Source organism: Platichthys flesus, chromosome 14, assembly GCF_949316205.1.
Source record: "Platichthys flesus chromosome 14, fPlaFle2.1, whole genome shotgun sequence".
NCBI lineage: Eukaryota > Metazoa > Chordata > Actinopteri > Pleuronectiformes > Pleuronectidae > Platichthys > Platichthys flesus.
In genome coordinates, this window is record NC_084958.1 from 20,788,243 (window position 1) to 20,806,966 (window position 18,724).

At 46.0% G+C, this 18,724-nt stretch overlaps 1 protein-coding gene across 2 annotated transcripts; it reads left to right on the forward strand.

Moving 5' to 3' along the window:
* Positions 1–74: 74 nt before the first annotated feature.
* Positions 75–18,338, forward strand: zzz3 (zinc finger, ZZ-type containing 3). Of its 2 annotated transcripts, none has more exons than XM_062403784.1 (12): positions 75–257; positions 6,496–8,296; positions 10,813–10,951; positions 11,664–11,811; positions 11,947–12,059; positions 12,706–12,777; positions 13,117–13,218; positions 13,675–13,770; positions 14,009–14,158; positions 15,213–15,347; positions 15,634–15,734; positions 16,667–18,338. In XM_062403784.1, the coding sequence occupies exons 2-12, from the start codon at positions 6,561–6,563 to the stop codon at positions 16,809–16,811; spliced, it is 2,937 nt and encodes a 978-aa protein (XP_062259768.1). In that variant the 5' UTR covers positions 75–257; positions 6,496–6,560; the 3' UTR covers positions 16,812–18,338. The 2 variants fall into 2 exon arrangements, with proteins under 2 accessions (XP_062259768.1, XP_062259769.1); XM_062403785.1 differs by lacking the exon at positions 75–257 and adding an exon at positions 511–932.
* Positions 18,339–18,724: the final 386 nt, after the last annotated feature.

Here is an 18,724-nt window from a genome sequence, read left to right on the forward strand (position 1 = left end):
CCCTCAGTGCTTATTTAGTGGGAAGCAGGTACATGAGGAGAAGCGGACTCCATCATCATGTTGTGCGGTTGTTTATAAATGATGGGGCTCCGGGCGGCGGCGGGGACCCGGGGAGCGTGAGTCCTCTGACAGGTGGAAATGTTCAGTGTTGTGTTGCGTGCGGACGCGCGCGGCTCCATCGGCTCACACACCCCGACGAGCTGCCTGGACTGAAAACATGGCTGCGACCGAACGTGCAGCAGATGTACGGAAGTGAGGTATGTGCAATTCTCGGGGCTACAAAAAAGCGGGTTAGAAGTGCGCCTGCGAGACTGTGGTCGCGGGGCTGCGAAGGGCGAAACCCGGGTTAACATCCGTGCGAAAATGTGTGCGACCGGCGTCCGGGGCGACACGAGAATGCCTCGGCAAAGTTATGCGCGGAACAATCGGCTAGCTCGGCTAAACCTGCAGCGGCTAGCCGGAGCTGCTAACTGGTTACCCAGTGCTAATTCCACTACTCGGCTGCTAACCGCGCTACTTCGGGCAGGCGGAATGAAAAGCTCGGCGAAACGTGACACCGGGGGCGGTTAACTCCATTTAGCTGAACGCGGTGTTGATGGACTTCACGCCTGTGCAAGCGGCGGAGCTAAGTTAGCATGTACCCGATGCTGAGAGCTGCAGCAGCGGCGGAGGCTACTGCTCCCATCGCCACGATTCTCCCTCCCTGCACGGTGCGGTTAACGGGGAAGAATTAGCCGAGGGGACGCTAGCCAACTCGGCTAACTAGTCGTGCCAAACAGGCACCGGGCTCGGTTGTGCTGTACTTGCACTTGTCCCGCGGCTGTGCGGGGATGATTTGTGCGGGTTAGACGAGGGTCTGCAGTTTGGTGTGCGGGACGCGTGAACGTTTTTGCGTGTGTGTGTGTGCGTGTGTTCATCCCGCGGAGCTAAAGGTAAGAGTTTGCGGGTGATAGCTCGCTCAACATCAAGCTAGGTCGAGAACCGTTCGCTGTCTGGAAGTTGCTTCGTGCTAGCGGTTAGCATGCTGGCTAGCTCCCGTGAACCACCTGTGTTGTTTTTAGCCCCAACCCGGAGTTTTCTAACGGGGAACTTCGGAGTCCACCTGCCGCAGACCGGTGCTCACTTCCCCGGCTGCACCGTTGTCTGGTCCCGGCGGTTTAACGGTCCCTTCGTGCCTGCCAACTTTTATCAGTGCTGGTTTAGCTGGGATGCTGGGAGGGGGGCTCGGGTTAGGCTCTCGTCGGTGTGTGTATCAATAAAACCTCGTGGATTTTCCTTTTTGCATGTGATTGCCAGTAGGCCCCGCGGTAGTGTTGAACTACAGGTCAGCAGCAGACACACGGTAACACAACGCTGACACTGTTTGTTTATTTCTGCCTCTGAAACTCAGTTAGCTTAGCCGCTTTGCTAACACTAGCCCTTTACATGTTGTGTTTGTTGATGTGCAGCTGGAATTTACAGCTTTGGAATCTCAATGGAACCTGTGTTTTGTGTGTCTGTTTGTGTGTGAGTCTGTGAGTGAAGGCAAATGATCTGCAAAGCCCTGGTCCGGTCGTGATCACTGTGATACAACCAGCACGTGTTTAACACAACTTCACATCCAAACGTGGTTTACAGAAGAACAGGAAGTGGTGTGATTGAGAGTTAGTCACACATGTGTTGTGTTTAGGAAGCTGCACTGACTAATAACACATCCTCGCTTCTTATGGTTACGTTAAGTAAACTAGCATGTGAGGCGGAGGTGGTTCACTTCCAGCTCTGCCAGGATTCACTGGCCACATAACTGGGTTTTACTGGGACCTTGTGGGCTGAGATGTTCCTCTCAAGAGAAGCAGTAGTTAAGTCTGACTTGTGTTTTATTCAATAGACACGTCCACAGTTTAACATTCTTGTGTAAAGATCTCCCACTGAAACCAGAACTTTCTCCTCAGATCTGTAACTCGGGACTGGCCAAAGTCATTAACCCTCCAACTGTAGAACCAGCGATAACAGATCAAATGGTCAGAAGCTGTGGTTCCAATCCCTTTTTGGCTTTGAACCCTGTAAGGCAAAAGCTAAGTCTAGTTGCTATGACCTCAATGTGGACATGAATTACCACATTCTTTAATTTCAGACATCTGAAGAGTTGAACACATCCAATCTTTCACAAGAAGAAAGTGAAAAGTCAAAATACAACATGGTGTTGCATTAAATCATGTGTCCAGAGCGGGACCCACAGGCCTCGGGTCTGTTTTCACATTTCATAGTGTTCCTTTCAAAAATGATGGCGCGAATAGTTTTTATTTATTAATTAAGGTAATACAAAGTGCAGCAACCACAAAGAACAATGTTGAATGTGTAGCACCGCTGGGCTGGTGGGTTGTTCCAGGCCTCCTGGATGACTTTCCACAGTTGTTCTGTGGATTTAGTTCTGTCTCTTTGTTTAATCCCACACTGACTCCATGATGTTGATCAGGCCTCTGTGGGGGCCAGGCCATCTGTTCTAGGACTCCTTGTGCTTCTTGTTGCTGAAGATAGATCTTCACGGCTCCGTCTCTCTAACTGTGGTTGTCGTTAAGCTGCAGGATGATTGTGGGATCGACTTTTAGCTATTTTTTTCGACAAGAGCAGCCGCAAAGTCCAGCATCTTGGTGCCGGGCACCAGGACATCCACAACATGTAGATGCTAGACGTCATTTATTAATTATAGATCTATAAACTGTCCTGGCTAGAACAGAAACAAGGGAAACGACGATCAACTATCTTCTATCTATTTATACCTGATCTCACTAACTAATCACTAACTTAACTAACCGAATAATGTAATATTTAAACTCCTCTTAAAGACCGGTTTCAAAGTAAAATGACTTATTTATCTGGCCCCCCCAAACAACTCAGGTAGGTGATTTCCCTGAATGAACATAATTCCTCCTTAATAGGATTTTTTACGACATTCATGATATTAAAAGCTACTCTTAAAGTTATTAGACCCCAAAACAGTAGTATTTTAGTCTGTTAATGTCAGGATCATATACGTATGGACTTTGACAAATTAAATTTACTGGAATATTACGATTCAGTATAATTTTGCCTTCAGGGTCTAAAGCTGCTCCACCTCCTTCAGCCGGTTCATATGCTGGATCTACATTGTGTAAGAAAAGAAGCTTAATCTCTTTTTCCTCTTGAGCGAAACAGTCGTTTAATCTGTCAGTCTTCATTTATGTTACTTTGTTCACACACTGGTATTAAAATTATCATAACAGGGCAGATGAGGTAATAATAGTTGGATTGGAAGGTGCCTGTATGGAATCTGATTAGCAGTTGGAAGGTGTTGTATGCATCGCCTTGATGCTATTGCATCAGGACAAAGGATCCAAACACCATAAGTGCCTAAATCTTTTATATTCTGAGGCCAATTCAAAACACGCTCCACAGCCAAGAGGTTTTTTGTTTTAAAATCAGCCCCACATAAAAAACAAGTTATTGCACACCTACCTCATAACAATAGACTGGACGCTGTTTTGGAAAATTGTATTTTTGTGGGGAGAAAAACACTTTGTCTGGGTGGAGGCCTGAAATGAAGAGAAAAGGCTGGTGTGTCATTTATTTTCAGTTTAATGTGGATGTAGTCGGAGGGAGTCACATTTGACAAGTAACCACAACATTCATTATATTGTTTCGTGGACATAAAGTATAGAAAATGTTCCTGCAGAATTAAACTTTGTTCCAACAACATGTTACTTATGGGGACAAGAACACGGGGAGCACATCTTTCATCCAGCTCGTGTTCCAGTTTTTGGAAGCAGGTCACAAGAGCCAGTGCAATTATGTTTGTCATGTCGAGTCCGAGGGTGAACGACCTGTCCCCTGCTCACCCCATTGTTTTTCTTTCACTCGCTCTTATTATATGCACGGACAAATCACATTAACTTTCCCAGCTTGAGTCTGTCACGGGGCGCGAGGAATAGGTGCACGTGGTAGCGCTTGTTCCAGGTGACAATTACGTTATCGCCCAAAAGGAATATTATCAAAATGTATTTGTTGCCTTTGGCCCAGATGCTGCTGAGTCAGCACCGTGTCGATCGGAGGAGATTGTCCCAGAGACGCCAACAACGAGCTTCTAAGACAGTTTGACAGAGGTCACCTCAAAGATTGATGTACTAGAAATTAATGTAAATGAACACCGGGTCCATTATGCTAATTGAAGCAGTGATTTCCCTCTTCTGCTTCAGACGCCTGCAACTGTATCTCATCGTCATCCAGTGAGATCATCTCCCCCCGGAAAGTCACTTTGGAATCACCTTTACTGTGTCACCTTTTTATTGTCCTCTGTTGTTTGAGTTATTAGTAGCAGCCGGATCTAGACTAGAGGACGGCTCAGTGGAAAGATTCCTGTGTGTGGATTTGCTGTGTCTCACATACAAGGGATTAATATAAATAGATTTATCTTTATCCACCTGCAGTAATCTAGAAAAATATCCTTTTTTTTTTTTTCATGCACACAGATCTTTTACTCATTCTTGTATGCTTAGATTTATTAAAAACATAAATAAGATATCTACACGTATGGTTGCAGATTCACCCACTGAGCTTAGTTGTTAGATTTTGTATTTATTTGGATCTTTATTTTTGCTCTTGTGTTTCTAGTCTTTCATAACTGTCAGCCACAGTGTTTATAAATAAGAGGTGTTATCAGTCTCTTATCCGTGGTTCGGATCAGAGCCAACGTTTACTGGGGGGTGTGAACACTCAATCGTTCATAATTCAAATTGATCTCATTTAAATTCATAATTATATAAAAGATTGTGGACGTTATTCAAGCGATTATCTTTCATTCTGTGTAAAGAATCCAAAACACTTTTTTGCTTTAAAAAGTCTCAATGTTAGAATATCATTTGGTCTTGACTCATTCAAGTGGTCTTGTGTTAACGTTTTGTAAGACAGATGTTGCTGTGGCCTGTGTAGTTTATCCTTCTGTGTGTTGTAGCTCTGTCTCAATGTTACAGATATTTAGTACACTGTAATAACTACAGACAAGATTAATGTGTAACTGTGTCTACAGACACCCCAGTCTCTATTGATCACAGTACACTCTGCTGGTCTGTGGGAAGGACTGTGGACACTTAGTATCTCTGTCTGTAGTTTTCAGATAATGTGGTGTTCAGAGTGTTTTTCTCTACGAGGCGACTTCACCGTATCTTTAATTATGAGGAAGTAATTCTGTAGCTCAACATCTGTCGTACATATATTTCATTCATTATTGTCTTGAGAGGCTCTTAAATGTACCCGACTGAAACCTGCAGGAAACCAGAATACATGTCTGAGTTAACCAGTAATGTTAAAGTCACATTCGTCTCCACTTCAGCCTGAATTCCTGTCAGATTATGATATAATGAACAATTATTCGTGCATTGGGCTATTATTAGTAAGTCCGATTATTTATTATAGAGCAAGAGCCAAGATTGACTTGGTGTCTGGTTGCATTTGTAAGGTGCTTATTGTCCAGGTCACACTGTGAGTCAGGATTTCCGTTCCAAAGTAATGTTCTTACTAATGTAACACACTGATTGTTCCAGGAGGTTGATTGTCTTGTTCTAAGCCTCCGCGGTCGTCCACACTTAAAGCCTCTTAGCCTTGTGTAGGGTTTTTGTTAACGTTTTTTATATTTTTGTAATGTTCTAGTAAATTGTGGAAGGATGGCAGCGCGCTGGTCCTCGGGCCCACCTGTTACAGAGAGATAAACCCACTGCGCTGTGATGATAAATGTACAGGTGCAGGGTTTTTATCTCCGTTGAGCTGAACCTAAGAATCGCATCGTTGCTTCCCTGTCAGAAAACCAGTCAGCCGGTAAAACGTGTATTTATTCTTTGCGTGACAGAATAACCATTGATCCCTGCAGGGAGGAAGTAAATGCACCCGCAATAAAATACAGAAATGATTCTCTATGATGACTTGTTTCCTTCCTTGTGATTCACCTTTTGTGAAATTCACCAGCTTGTCTCCTTCGGGGGTTTTCTGTCCGTAAAATTCTCCCAGCGCTGTACACACCTTTCTCCAGAGGAACCATAACAAATGCACACAGATTAGCATCAAAACCAGTGACATTTGTTAAGTGTCAAAATCATTGGTCATTTGCGAGAGATGTGAGATCAGACGTTCATGTTTTCCCGTGTTGACCCCCCCCCCCCCCCCCCCCCACTTGTCTTTCTTTGAACAGACTTGCGATAAGACATCCAGTTCTGTCCGTGGACAGAAGGTGTTGCTTAGCTACAATGAGAGGAGAAATCAATACCTCTTTGGTGTGAGCTGAGAAATGACCCAGGCAGTATTTAACAAAGGTGTTTTGATGAATGCCTTTGTTTGAAAAACCTCAAGGGTTTCACTTTTAGCCCCTCTACCTTTTGAAACCCATCAAACCATTAACCACTGCAAAAGTAGTGCTTCAACTTAACCTTTAACACCTTTTATTATAATATCTTAATGAAGTGCATGTGTGTGTTTGTGTGTGTTTTGCAGGTGCCCACGTTCTGCTGCAGAGGAGAGAGCACCAGGATGAGGAGAGAGTAGGCCCCCGCCGTAGTATGGCCGCGTCCCGTTCCTCGCGTGTCACAAGGTCATCAGTTGGGCTCAATGGATTGGATGAGAACTTTTGTGGTCGAACCCTCAGGAACCGCAGCATCGCCCAGCCAGAGGAGACCTCGGTGTCTCCTCTACCCAGGGCCCGCTCGCCCAAGAAGAGGCAGGACGCCAAGCAGGAGTCGAGACAGGAGACGAAGCAGGAAACTAGACAAGAGTCGAAGCAGGAGTCGAGACAGGAAACTAAACAGGAGTCGAAGCAGGACACCAAACAGGAGAGCAAGCAGGAGTCAAAGCAAGATGTTAAGCAGGAGTCAAAGCAGGAGGCTAAACACGATACAAAGCAGGATACCAAGCAGAACACTCGGCACGATGGCCAGCAACAGGCCTCGTTGCAGGGAAAGGAAACTGACTCAAATGCTTCCCCAGCTGAGGTGGAGCAGTGGACCAGCTGCAGGAAGCGGGGCGTGTCCTGTTTAGAAAAAGACATTAGTCCCGAGAAGCCCGAGAACTGTGATAGAGGCAAAGCGGCGCGAGATCCCTCTCCTCAAATCAAAAGGGCCAAGCGGTGCTCCCGCTCTGGAGAGTCTCAGGGACCCGAGGAGCAGTCTGAGCCCCTGAAGCCAGAAAGTCCAGTATCTGTACCGGAGCCTAGCCAGGACAACAGTTGTGAAGAACTTCTCAGCCAAAACTCTGGTCACACAGCTCCGGCCTCACCGGTCCTCAGTAGAGAGGACGGTGAGCTGATGGCTGTGAAGACGGAGGATGTTCATTTGGAGTGCGACGGGGTTTCCCAGCCCCTGAATACTCATAAAGCTTCTAATGGACTTACAGAGAATACGGCCGAGGAACCTGGCCCGCTCACTGAAGAGACTAGTTCAAGTCCCACCTCCGTCACCAGCTGCCCGTCGCTGCTCAACGGCAGCCAGGCGGGGGCTCCCTCATCCCCGGTCCCTGCTGTGCCTTGTAGAAACTCTGACCCTGGGCAGATGGAGGTCTCTGGCTCAGGGGAATCGCCAGCCTCCTCTGCGCCGCCACTTGAGGCGGTTCCAGAGGATCCGATCTCCGAGTTAATAGTGGCCAAGCAGGAGGTGGAGGAGGTGGAGGTCGACGTGGTGGGCGAGACTTTGTGTCTGGCCCACGAGGAGCAGGTGACGGAGAGCGACACTAACGGCCGGCCACCAACACCGGTGCAGGAAGCTGCTGCCTCCACCTCCTACACCACACCCAACATGAACAATAGTCCAATCAACGGCAACTCAGGAGAAACCACACCCCCACTAGCAACAACCCCACCCCCCACAGAGCCAGGGTGCAACCCCTCAATATCCAGCATGCCCCCCTCTTTCACAGAGCTCTATGAACACAGATACACCCTACGGACTTCACCCAGGAGAGCTGCTACTGGTGGCAAAGCAACCGCCTCCAAGTCCTGCTCTCCTCCCAGAGACAATGGTCCCATGAGGGAAGAGGGGGAGGTGGAGGTGGGGCTGGAGGAGGTCTGCCCTATGGTGGAGGAACCTGCCCCCTCAGACTCTGTTGGCCCCTTTAAGGAGGAGCCAATGTCCCTGGATGCCGGGGACAGGGCAGGTGGCGAGGCCGGTGGTTCTATGGATCGTAAAGAGGCCGAGAGCAGCAAGGACCACGCTCAGAGCCAGGCTGCGGAGGAAGAGGAGGAAGAGGAGGAGCCAGACGTGTATTATTTTGAGTCTGACCACCTGGCTCTTAAACACAATAAAGAGTACGTGGGAGCTCCCCGGGGATTTAGCTTTTTCCTCAGCTTTTGTTGCTGCAGCTCTCACACATGTTGTTCCCTGTGTTCTGTGATCGTTGTGTTATTTCTGGTTTCTGGTTTTGAATGAAGCAGAAATGCTCTTTACACTCTGTCGTCTCAGGTCAATGTTAAACAACCATTAGTTTGTCTTTTGAGTCATAAACATTAGGGTACAGCAGTTTTTCCTTTACTGCTTTTGAGCACTTTAAAATGTAGCAGTGTGTTTATAATATAATGATTTGAAGGATTACATATTCATGATGAATCTCTGAGATGATGCCTGATTTGAAGATGTAACCGAGTCTTTTGATTAGCAGAACAATCTTTCTCTTCTTTTCTCTGTGTGTTAATTATGCAACGAGAGATGCAGCTGAACTCAGTTTCCTTTACAATCAGGCGTTTATTGTTTTGTTTGTTTAAATGTCAGAAAAGAGCCGATATCCCGTATTCATGGTTATTCTGTTAGTCTTGAAATCTTAAATACAATCTGATTCCTCTCATATTCCAAAGAATAACATCAAATGCTCACATTGATGATGCTGTAACCACAGAATATAACATTATGATCATAAATTCTCTGTTGATTGATTGGTTCAGCTTTCTGATGAAGGAAACCTGTGAACACAAGTATTAAGAAGTGTTTAATTATCCCAGTTATTTTGGGAGTGTTCTCTCAGGCATTATGGGAACATTGTTGAGTGTCTAAGTTTAGCTCCGGTCTCATTGTTTAGGTTTTTACATGTTTTTCACATTTAATTTCCACCTTCAGTCTGGAGCTGTAAATGTGTGAATTTGCTGCCAATTGTCAGATTTCCAGAACCTGAGGAGATTTGATGTTAGAATCACGGCTCTGATTGCTTCTCTTCTCTTTTCTCAGGAAGTTGTTACAGGAGAAAAAAGGTGCTTCTCAGTGCTCGGCTGGTTCTGCTAGTTTTACTGTTAAAAGTGGTGCACGATGGGATGTTTATGTTCGCCGACAGGTCTCATGCTGCACTCAGGCGAGCTGTGCTTACCGCACTGTGGCAGGTCACATGATTCATGCTGCCTCTTTATTGGCCGGGAGACTTCATCTGCTCTGCTCCTTGTGTCTTTGACACCAGTATTGGTGATGTTTCATATTTGGATAGTGGCTTCAGATTGAGATTCACTGTGCTCCTATTGAAATGTAAGTGTTTCTGTGAAAGGCCACAGGGTTTATTGTGCTGAGTAAGGGAAATTTCTCACGGCTCGGATCGATACAGCGAAGAGTAAATATTTTTAGGGAAGCATGACTCGGCATCTTGGGGTTGCTGAATATGGAGAATTGACTGACATGAGTGATCGGTGAACAGGAGGTTTTGTATTTTACAATTTGTCCCATTTGACAAAGCATCCTTTATGTATATTAGGTAAATATTTAATTAAACATTATGTAATCCTTTGTGGTCAGACCTTGACTTGGCCAGAACCCGGCCCTTCTTTTAACACCAGTGTTTGCCAGTGGACTTCAGGTCCAGTAGGTGGCAATGAAACACCAGACTTGTCCCTGGACACTTGGGGGGGGTGGGGGTGCAGGGTGTTGAGAAGCTGAGCCGAGTCCTCCTCGTTTCCCTGAAACATGCACAGATCATCTGTTTACTGAAGGAATTCATCCTGTTCGCTCCTTTCTCTGTACATCTGAATCTGAATCCCTCTGCAGTGCAGGTGCGGCGAGGTCGTGTTTTTAATGTCATTGGTGAGGAGCCAGATTTACAGCTTCCACTGTAGCACAGGACAAAGTCAGCTGCTCCTCACATTCTGTAGAAACATGGTGTGTGTGAAACTAATGAAAGGATCTGAGGTGAGACACTCAGTTGACTCGTCGGCGTGTTCTTACCTGTAGGGTTTTTCAAACCACCGGCTGCTGTTGAATAAATTGTGTCCCGTGCATTGATTTTTCATTCCCGTCCTGTTAAAGGAGATTGATCCTTTCTGCTCCACTGAGCACCTGCATTAGGTTAAAGCTGTGTGGGACGTAGTGACATTGCTGTCAATTCCTCCGGCTCTGCCTCTGAGTCAGCACCACACTTAGTCACTGACAGCTCAGTTCACAGTCGTCCCGTTGCCCCAGATTTGGCGAGTGGAAAGGTCGGACTTCTCCTGCAGGCTCCAAGTGATGGTCATGATGTGAAACCTGAGTGACGTGCATCGCTACAGACCTGTGTTGTGGTCGCATCTCTCCATGTAAACGTGTTTACCGCTGTCGTTCATAGTGGACTGTAGAATAGAAGTTTGAGGAGATGTATATTTTAAAGTCTTTCCCAGGTTTTGGCACATTTTTGGCAAAGTGGAACGGGAGGATAGAAGCACTCTCCCCGTCTTTGTGTTCTCAGCACTGTGGCTGAATTATGCATCGTCTCAGACTGAAAGTTTTATACGCTGCAACATTCCAAGTGTCATGTTAAATAATGTAAGCAGGTCCACTCCTTCCACTTCTTGTCTAAACTCACTTCCCTTCATGTCAGTTACCAGAGGCTGCTGCAGACCATCGGGGTTCTGGAGGCCCAGCGCACGCAGGCCATCCTGGACCTGGAGACGTTGGCGCGTCACCAGAGGGAAGCACTCGGCGATCCCATCAGCTTTGTGGAGCAGCTGCAGAAACAGGTGATGTGATGAGTTATTTGCAGGAAAATGTGCAAATATACATTAAACACATGCATCAGAGCCTGATTGAGGTTTAGGACTCGTGCTGATTCAGATTTCAGGGAATACAAATTCTGATATGGACAGATTAGGGGTTTGTATATCCAACTAATTTGGGGCAGGACTGTAGTTCTTGTCCTTGGCCTTTTTTTTGTTGGAACGTTCCTGGAATAAATATGTGGCAGCTTGTTAGATTCAGGTTGCAGTCTGCTCTCCCTCCTCCACTGTTCTGCTTTCGTCCTGCACGTACACATCGACTGGTTTGTTCACACACGTTCTCTACCCTGAGTCTTGTTAACTGCTTACTCAGTAGGATATCAGGGACAATCAGTGAATGTATGAGGCCAGTAAACCTGTCGGAGCACCTGCTGCAGACGTTAAATCCAGAACCTGCTTAGAAAGTGGGGGAAACCGGCCATCTTGAACCCAGATGCATGATCTGCTTGATTAATTAATACGTGCTGACATATTTTTGAGCAATGACTGTAGTCGAGTTCAAAGTGGCAAAGAAATCAAAACCTGAGCATAAAGAAGAAAAATAGAAATTGTAAAATGTTTGTCCCACAGTTTCTCTCGGTTTCTTTTGTGTTGTCACATTGTTGCGGTGAGAGTTCTGGACGTTATGAGATCCTTTTGTTAATGGGTTGTTCCTCCTGGTTCTTCTGATCCTCAGGTGAACTTGGGCTTGCCGTGTCCTCAGCGGGTCGTCCAGCTCCCCGACATTGCGTGGGAACAGTACACCTCAGGACTCGGCGACTTCGAGAGGGAGTTCTGCGACAAGAAGCGCAAAACCCGGCGGCTAAAGCTGATCTTCGACAAAGGCACATATAAATTAAGAAATCACTTCATTCAAGAGAGTTATCTTTGTCTCACTGTTACAGGGTGTACAATACAATGAGCACACAACCCTCTTTGTTTTTCCTAGAGCTTAACTCCTCTCGTTTCTGTCCTTTCAGGTTTGCCTCTTCGACCAAAAAGTCCAGTAGAGCCCAAGAAGGAGGGAGAGTCCTCCACCATGTACTCGTCCCTGCCCACCAGTGACGCCCTGGAGAACGAAAGGCAAGCGCAGGTACAGCTCTGCCTGCTTAGTAAGACCCACTGGTGCTGCTGCTGCCATCACGGTGGCTCCCAGTATATATCATTAGTGTGGAGATGGTGTCTATGGTAACATTAGTGGTCTGCCTCTCCCACCCCCCTCGTTCATTGTCTTATTCTCAGCCTCTTTGTCGTGTGTATCTTTTCACATTGTAAGGTTTCACTTCCCATCGGGACCAGACAATGTTAAGTGTTGCCTCTTAACAAACAACTCATTGATTGTTTCTCTTCAGACGTTTTCAGACATGAGCTGCAAGTAAAATTGGCTTCAGAGTTTTCCTGCAGTTTTCCTTTCACACATGCTCAACACAGCGGGGGGGTGTATTTGTGTTCACACATGCACCTCCTCCAGTCAGTCCATGTTCATGTCTGAAAGCAGCTTTTCTCTCTCACTTCATATTGTGCAAGCACATTTGCATTCTCGTGAACTTCCCCGCCTGAAACCAAACCAGATTTTCTGTAGCATCCTGCCAGTGACACGTCTCAAGTCCCATCTGACAGCTCAACTGTCTCTGTCTCACTGACGGGCTCCGTGTGACAGATCTCTTCAAATAGTGTGTTTGCCTATTATTTGAGTTTAAAGTCGTTCAACTCTCCTGTCACTCATGTTTTCTTGACAGATGATCAGGGGGAGGATTTGTCAGCCAAACAAGTCTGACACATTTAACCAGCTGTGGACGGTGGAGGAGCAGGTTGGTACTGAGCGTGTTCCACGTTTCAACATTTCTGATCTGAGGAATCGTTTAGTGTTTCTACATATTCACCAAAAAGCAAACTATAAAACAAAGATGTGGAGTTAACATGTGGTGATCGCTTGATGACACTTATATATTCATATCTTATCTATTTTAATATTTAAGGCTTATAATCTGTAGAACTCTCCGTTTTGTAAAATCACAGCTAAATTTACACATTTTTATTCATAAGCAGCCCACATGTTTATTAATTTGTTCCACCGGCTGATTCATGAGCTCTTTTCATAACATTTGTTCTTTTAACAGTTTACATCTGGTGTTTTGTGTATTTTCTAGAAAAAACTGGAGCAGCTTCTCGTCAAGTTTCCTCCTGAGGAGGTGGAGTCCAGGAGGTGGCAGAAGATCGCTGACGCTCTGGGAAACCGAACAGCTAAACAGGTGAACACAGATTCTGATCCGTACTCTGTACCCCCCGAAAGCAGAATATTTAGTTTAGTTTCTTTTCTAGAGATTATAAAACCTCATTATCTACCCTTTCGTAATTTTGAAAGAATGTACATCAGAGAAGGAACTAGCCTCGAGGTGAACTACACCTGGAAAAGCCTGACTGGGTTCATTGTGTGCTGCTGGCCTGTTTTTATGATCCTGTCATGACACTGGAAAATCTTTAGAATAGCAACAGCCTGTTCAGCTGCATGAGTGTAAAGTGTGTCAGTGCTTAAAGGCAGAGGCCATCCTGTATGATGACTCTCTCCTCCACCCCCCCACACCCTGCAAGTAGCTGAAGTGTGTGTGTGTGTGTGTGTTTGTGTGCGCGCGCCCTCAATTACTCGGAGCAGCTGTTCCTCCTTTGGAGATCATTAACGCAGCAATTTCCCTGTTGAAACGTTCCAGGTTGCCAGTAGAGTTCAGAAGTACTTCATCAAACTGACTAAAGCTGGGATCCCCGTGCCTGGAAGAACACCCAACCTGTGCATGTACACTAAAAAGGTAACTTCAGCTCATTCACTAAACCCCCCCCCCCCCCCCCCCCCCCCCCGTCCACATCAAGGGACTAATTCCAGTGAAACAAAGAGTTGTTTTAATGTGTTTCATGTGTCGATGACTCTGAGTCTGATGATTATTTGTATCATATTTTCACGTATCTGCAGCATCCTGATACACTGTTTATCAATCTAACTTTAAAATGAGCTGCCTGCTTCTGTAACGGTACCGGTTTGTTCTGCAGGCGTCCAGTAAGAGACAGCACCACCTGAACAAGCACCTGTACCGGCCGTCCACCTTCCTCGCCTCCTACGAGCCTCCGGTCTTCATGGACGAGGACGACGAGCGCGCGGCGTATTACGGCAGCGTGCAGGACCCCTCCGCTGATGACTCGGTCAGTTCCTGGAAGTTTCTGTGTCTTTATATCCTGTTATGGGAGAGTTTTTTTGTAAATTATCTGATTCCCTCTGTGCCTAGTGTCCTGTAGGAACATGGCTGGTAGAAGCTGCACGTCATGCCCCGTCAGTTACACGTGCTCTTATATGACACACTACCGCCCTTCACCATAACTCCACTTTATCACCTTTGGATGCAATGGAGCGTTTGGCCCCCTGATATTTCTTGTCAGTTTTTTCCACACCTATCATGTCAGTGTGTTCTGTTAGAAGGATCCCAGCAGGGGGTCTGGCTCCTTGTTTCATCTGAACTGGGTGACTCCTGACGATTAGCCATTATCCAGGCGCTGACACTTTCTTTCTCCCCATTTGATGGCGGTAACCTTTAAGGGAAAGCAGGTTGTCGTGTCCCGCTGAGAACACAGGCTGCCGGCTCCACTGGCGCGTTCACAAAACCTTTGACACCGGCGGTATGAAATCAAGTCACAAAGATGTTGCCAGCGTGGGCCGCGATTACTTCTCACCTCACCGGGTTGTCCTCTAGTTGGACCGTGTTGGCAGGTCGCACCTGAAGTTTCCTCAGGGCGAGTGCGTCAGCAGCTTAGCAGGAGCTTCACGAAAGCCATTTCTTGTCTAGACGTCCTAGTGATTCTATTGTTGAAAACAAAACGCCTCTTTTCTCTTGTCCAAAGTGTTTTTCTGTCTCTGGGACGAGCTGGAGGATCGTATAGACTGAAGATGGGTCTTTGTGAAGGACTTTTGTTTTTACTTGTGTACTTTCAGCAGAAAGACAATCTGCTCACCACAGAGACAAAACAACATTCCAGCTCAAACAGAAGAAAATCTGTGCTGATGTTCATGGATCAGATCTTGTTCAACTAAAATTAGACAAATCAATATCAGGATGTTGAACTTCTGCAGAATATCGTTATCAGACGGGATCGCTGGAGTCGTGTAGAGGTGTTTTGTCTGGGCCTTGATTCTTATCTGTCTCTTTCTTTCTGTGTGTGCGTGTTTGTGTGTGTGTTTGTGTCTCATTTCCTGCTCTCCCAGGATGAGGAGAGTGTTCCTGTGGAGCTGAGAAATTTGCCAGAGTACAAAGAGCTTTTGGAGCTGAAGCGACTGAAAAAGCAGAAGCTCCAGGAGTTCCAGGAGGAGAAGGTCGGGGTGCGACACCTCGGCTTCAAGGTGAAGATCACGCACGTTTCTTTACATCGTGATCATGACATTCAAACCAGGCTTTCAGATACACAGTACATTTCACTTTACTCTAAATCTCCTCCATGAAGTTTGTTTTCTCTAAAGACTACCCAGAATAAAATATAAATACCTGAGTGATATAAAGGGTAAATGTATTTATTATCCCAGGTTCACATATCTTGTTATTTCACATTCCATGAAATGCTGTTTTAAATAGTTCGATGCATATCCGAATTTGTGTCCTGAAGATGTGTGTGTGTGTTGTTTTGTGCAGTGTGACGTCTGTGGCATGGAGCCCATCCAGGGCGTGCGGTGGCACTGTCAGGACTGTCCGTCGGACAACGCAGTCGATTTCTGCTCCAGCTGCTCCGACTGGTGAGCTCCTGCACAGCTGGAACATCAGGGAGCCACAAAATACAACATGACCAGAACTCTATCTGTTCATATTAATGAGTTAATCAGAGAAAATACTGAGTTACAGAGACGGAAAGATTTGTATAAAGAACTTAAACTCCAGTTGATTATCACTAGTGTTGAGTCGGTTCGAAGTGAGCTTGTTTTCTCATGAGTCGTATATTTTATTTATTCATCATAGAACCTAATGTCCTCATCACTGCCTGTAAGTAATAATCATTTTTTGGTTAGATACCTGATCAAAAAATACTGGAAAGCAAATTCAGAAGGATTATTTTGAAGTTTAGAAAGTTCAACTACATGAAACTGATACAAAACCAAATGTCACTCTGTATTTTTAGTTTATGACATTTTCTGAGCCTTACCGTGTCTATTAGTGGAAACATCAAATACACAACAGCTGATTAACAACCTTAGGTGATGCATGGAGTTAAATATTGTTGCCAGGAAAGCAACCAAACATAAATGACTTGTTCTGCCACTTAATATTCCGATCACGCTCGGCTGGACATTAAACAGGAAACTGATTCAGCTGTGGCCGCCTCTCACAAAATGAGCCTGTAATGTGTTTTTCACGTCAATATTGTGATCGTATATATTTCCAGCTCCCTGTTCATTCAGAACACTGGAGTCCACGTTGCTCTTCTTTGGCTCCTCGGTAACACAAACAGGAAGTTGAACCGATGAGCAGCTGTTGAGACAAACTGAGATTTCTCCATTTATTAGAAGCACAATGATCCAACATGAGCTCTGTGATCCTCTTTTCAAAGGGGTTATAGATTGAAAGATATGATCTGTAGCTATTGATTTTTGAATTACGCGGCCGAGTGGCAGTTTCCCCTGGTTCCTCTGTGACTAATGCTTTTCCCCTGTTGGTCCCTCTCCTCCTCCAGCTTGTACAAGACGGAGACCCACAAGCCGACCCACCACCTGGAGCCGGTGTACCTGTCGGACACCTTTCTGGACAGGGACTACTGCCTGCCGCAGAGCACCGGCTACAACTACCTGGACCCCAACTACTTCCCAGCCAACAGATGACAGGGTCCCAGGGGCCCATATCTCCAGGCTCTCTCCACATATCCCACAGGCCACTCTGTGCATGGCTCCATCCTCCAAGTCCAAGATAACCGCTTACCCCCGCCGCCAGGCAGGAAGGCCAGCAGGCAGGCAAACAGCCGGGGGGGGGGGGGGGGCCCTCAGAGCAGACCTACGGTGCTGCTGGTGGGGGGGGGGGGGGGGGGGCTGTTGGTAAACTGGCCTCCCTGACTCAAGCTAAAAGGGGCGGCCATGTTGGTTCCTTAGAATACAGACGGGCCAGGTTAATCCACGGATCTGTGATTTGAAACGATGCACACTATTTTTAAAAACTAACAAACAGGAAAAAAACAAACAAACAACCAGAAGACACACCGACATTCCCGAGCTCTGTGACTCCAGGAGGGCTGTCCGCTCCCCTCCCCCCCGTCACCGTCCTCCAGTTTACCTCCCTGTGCTGCTTCGAACTGGAGAGCCGAGGACGTGCGGTCGACCAGTGTGTCATCGTGGACTGAAGTCATCAACTGACACACACAGACGGCTTCTATGTGTGTGTGCGTGCGTGCGTGGTCTCCGTGTTAAGCAAGAGTGATAAAATGTTTTAGGTAGGAATCCGTAGATTGAGTATTTATGAGTTGAGGCCCCCCAGCGGGAGCACGGGGGGGGGCTGCTGCAAGGCGCCGGGGGTTCGATGCTGCCGTGTTTCCCCGGCTGCGGATCGGTTGAAGTCGATCTGCAGACGACCTGTAGGTGGAGCCGTCACTACCACTGTCCCACCACGCCGCTCTCTGACCCTCTCACCCTCACACACACAAACACACACTTTCATCTCTTGTTTCCTTTCCCCCCCCCGCTCTCTCTCCACTAAATCAAGTCTAACAAGGAAGGAAGCACTACAGCACGGAGAGCACGCGCTGCTGAACGTACGATGCGACTCACGATCATGTTTCCGTTTTCTTTTCTGCTCCCCCGGTGTGTACGCTGTTGTTGATTATGTTGAGTGTACAGGTATATGGTGAAAAGTAGCCAGTGCTAGTTGCTGTGTGCCATTTTTAAAAAGAAGAATCTTTTGTTTTGTTTATTTTGTTTTTTTTTTAGTTTTTGCAAGGGGTGGGGGGGGGCACACCTCCTCCCTTCTTGCGTGGCGCCATCGACCCACATTACCCCGACATCATCGATCCAGTCATCATGCCTCTAGATCTTTCATTTTTTTGCAGTTCACTTTAAAAAGGTCCATTTAAAAGATTGTATTTTTATTAATCTATTTAAAAAAAAGAAAAAAGAATTGAGGTCTTGGTTGGTGCCTCCGCAGTGGAACAACCCACACAGTTTTATACACATAGATTTTGTTGTGCTTGAGTAGACACCATTTTGTATGGTTTTCGTCTCCTTCTACCCCCCCCCCCCCGCCCCTTTGCCCCGCTTCAGTATCTGTGTATAACAGTCTGTTCTTATGTAAAAAAAATAATGTAAAAAAATTGCTAGAGGAGAACCGTGGAAATAAAAGTATGTGAAAATAGTGTTTCTACATATGTGGTTCCTGTATCATTATTATTGTTGTTACTCATGTTTTTATAATTCCTCTTCATCAATGACTTCATGAGGTTGAAGAAAATCTCTGGTTATTATTTCTGTTTGCTGACATTTAAAGCAAACGAAAGGATAAACGAGAAGTCTATATCAATAATTATATTCCTTTATTATTATTATGTCTGATCTCGTTCCCTTGAGTCAGTGAACCAGTGACCTGTCGTCAGCTCAGACGTAGAAGAGTGACAGCTAATTTATCACCTCCTCCACCTGCTGAAAAAAGAATGGAATAATTATTCTGTTCCTCTGGAGGCAAATACTTTTTTTATATATTAGTATGAAAGTAATATATTGGAATTTAAAACATTATTTGAGCATCAAGCCTT

Coding starts and splice junctions, on each gene's coding strand:
- zzz3 (XM_062403784.1), top strand. CDS start 6,561: ATGGCCGCGTCCCGTTCCTCGCGTGTCACAAGGTCATCAGTTGGGCTC. Junction 8,297..10,812: donor GCTCTTAAACACAATAAAGA/GTACGTGGGAGC, acceptor CCTTCATGTCAG/TTACCAGAGGCTGCTGCAGA. Junction 11,812..11,946: donor AAAGCTGATCTTCGACAAAG/GCACATATAAAT, acceptor CTGTCCTTTCAG/GTTTGCCTCTTCGACCAAAA.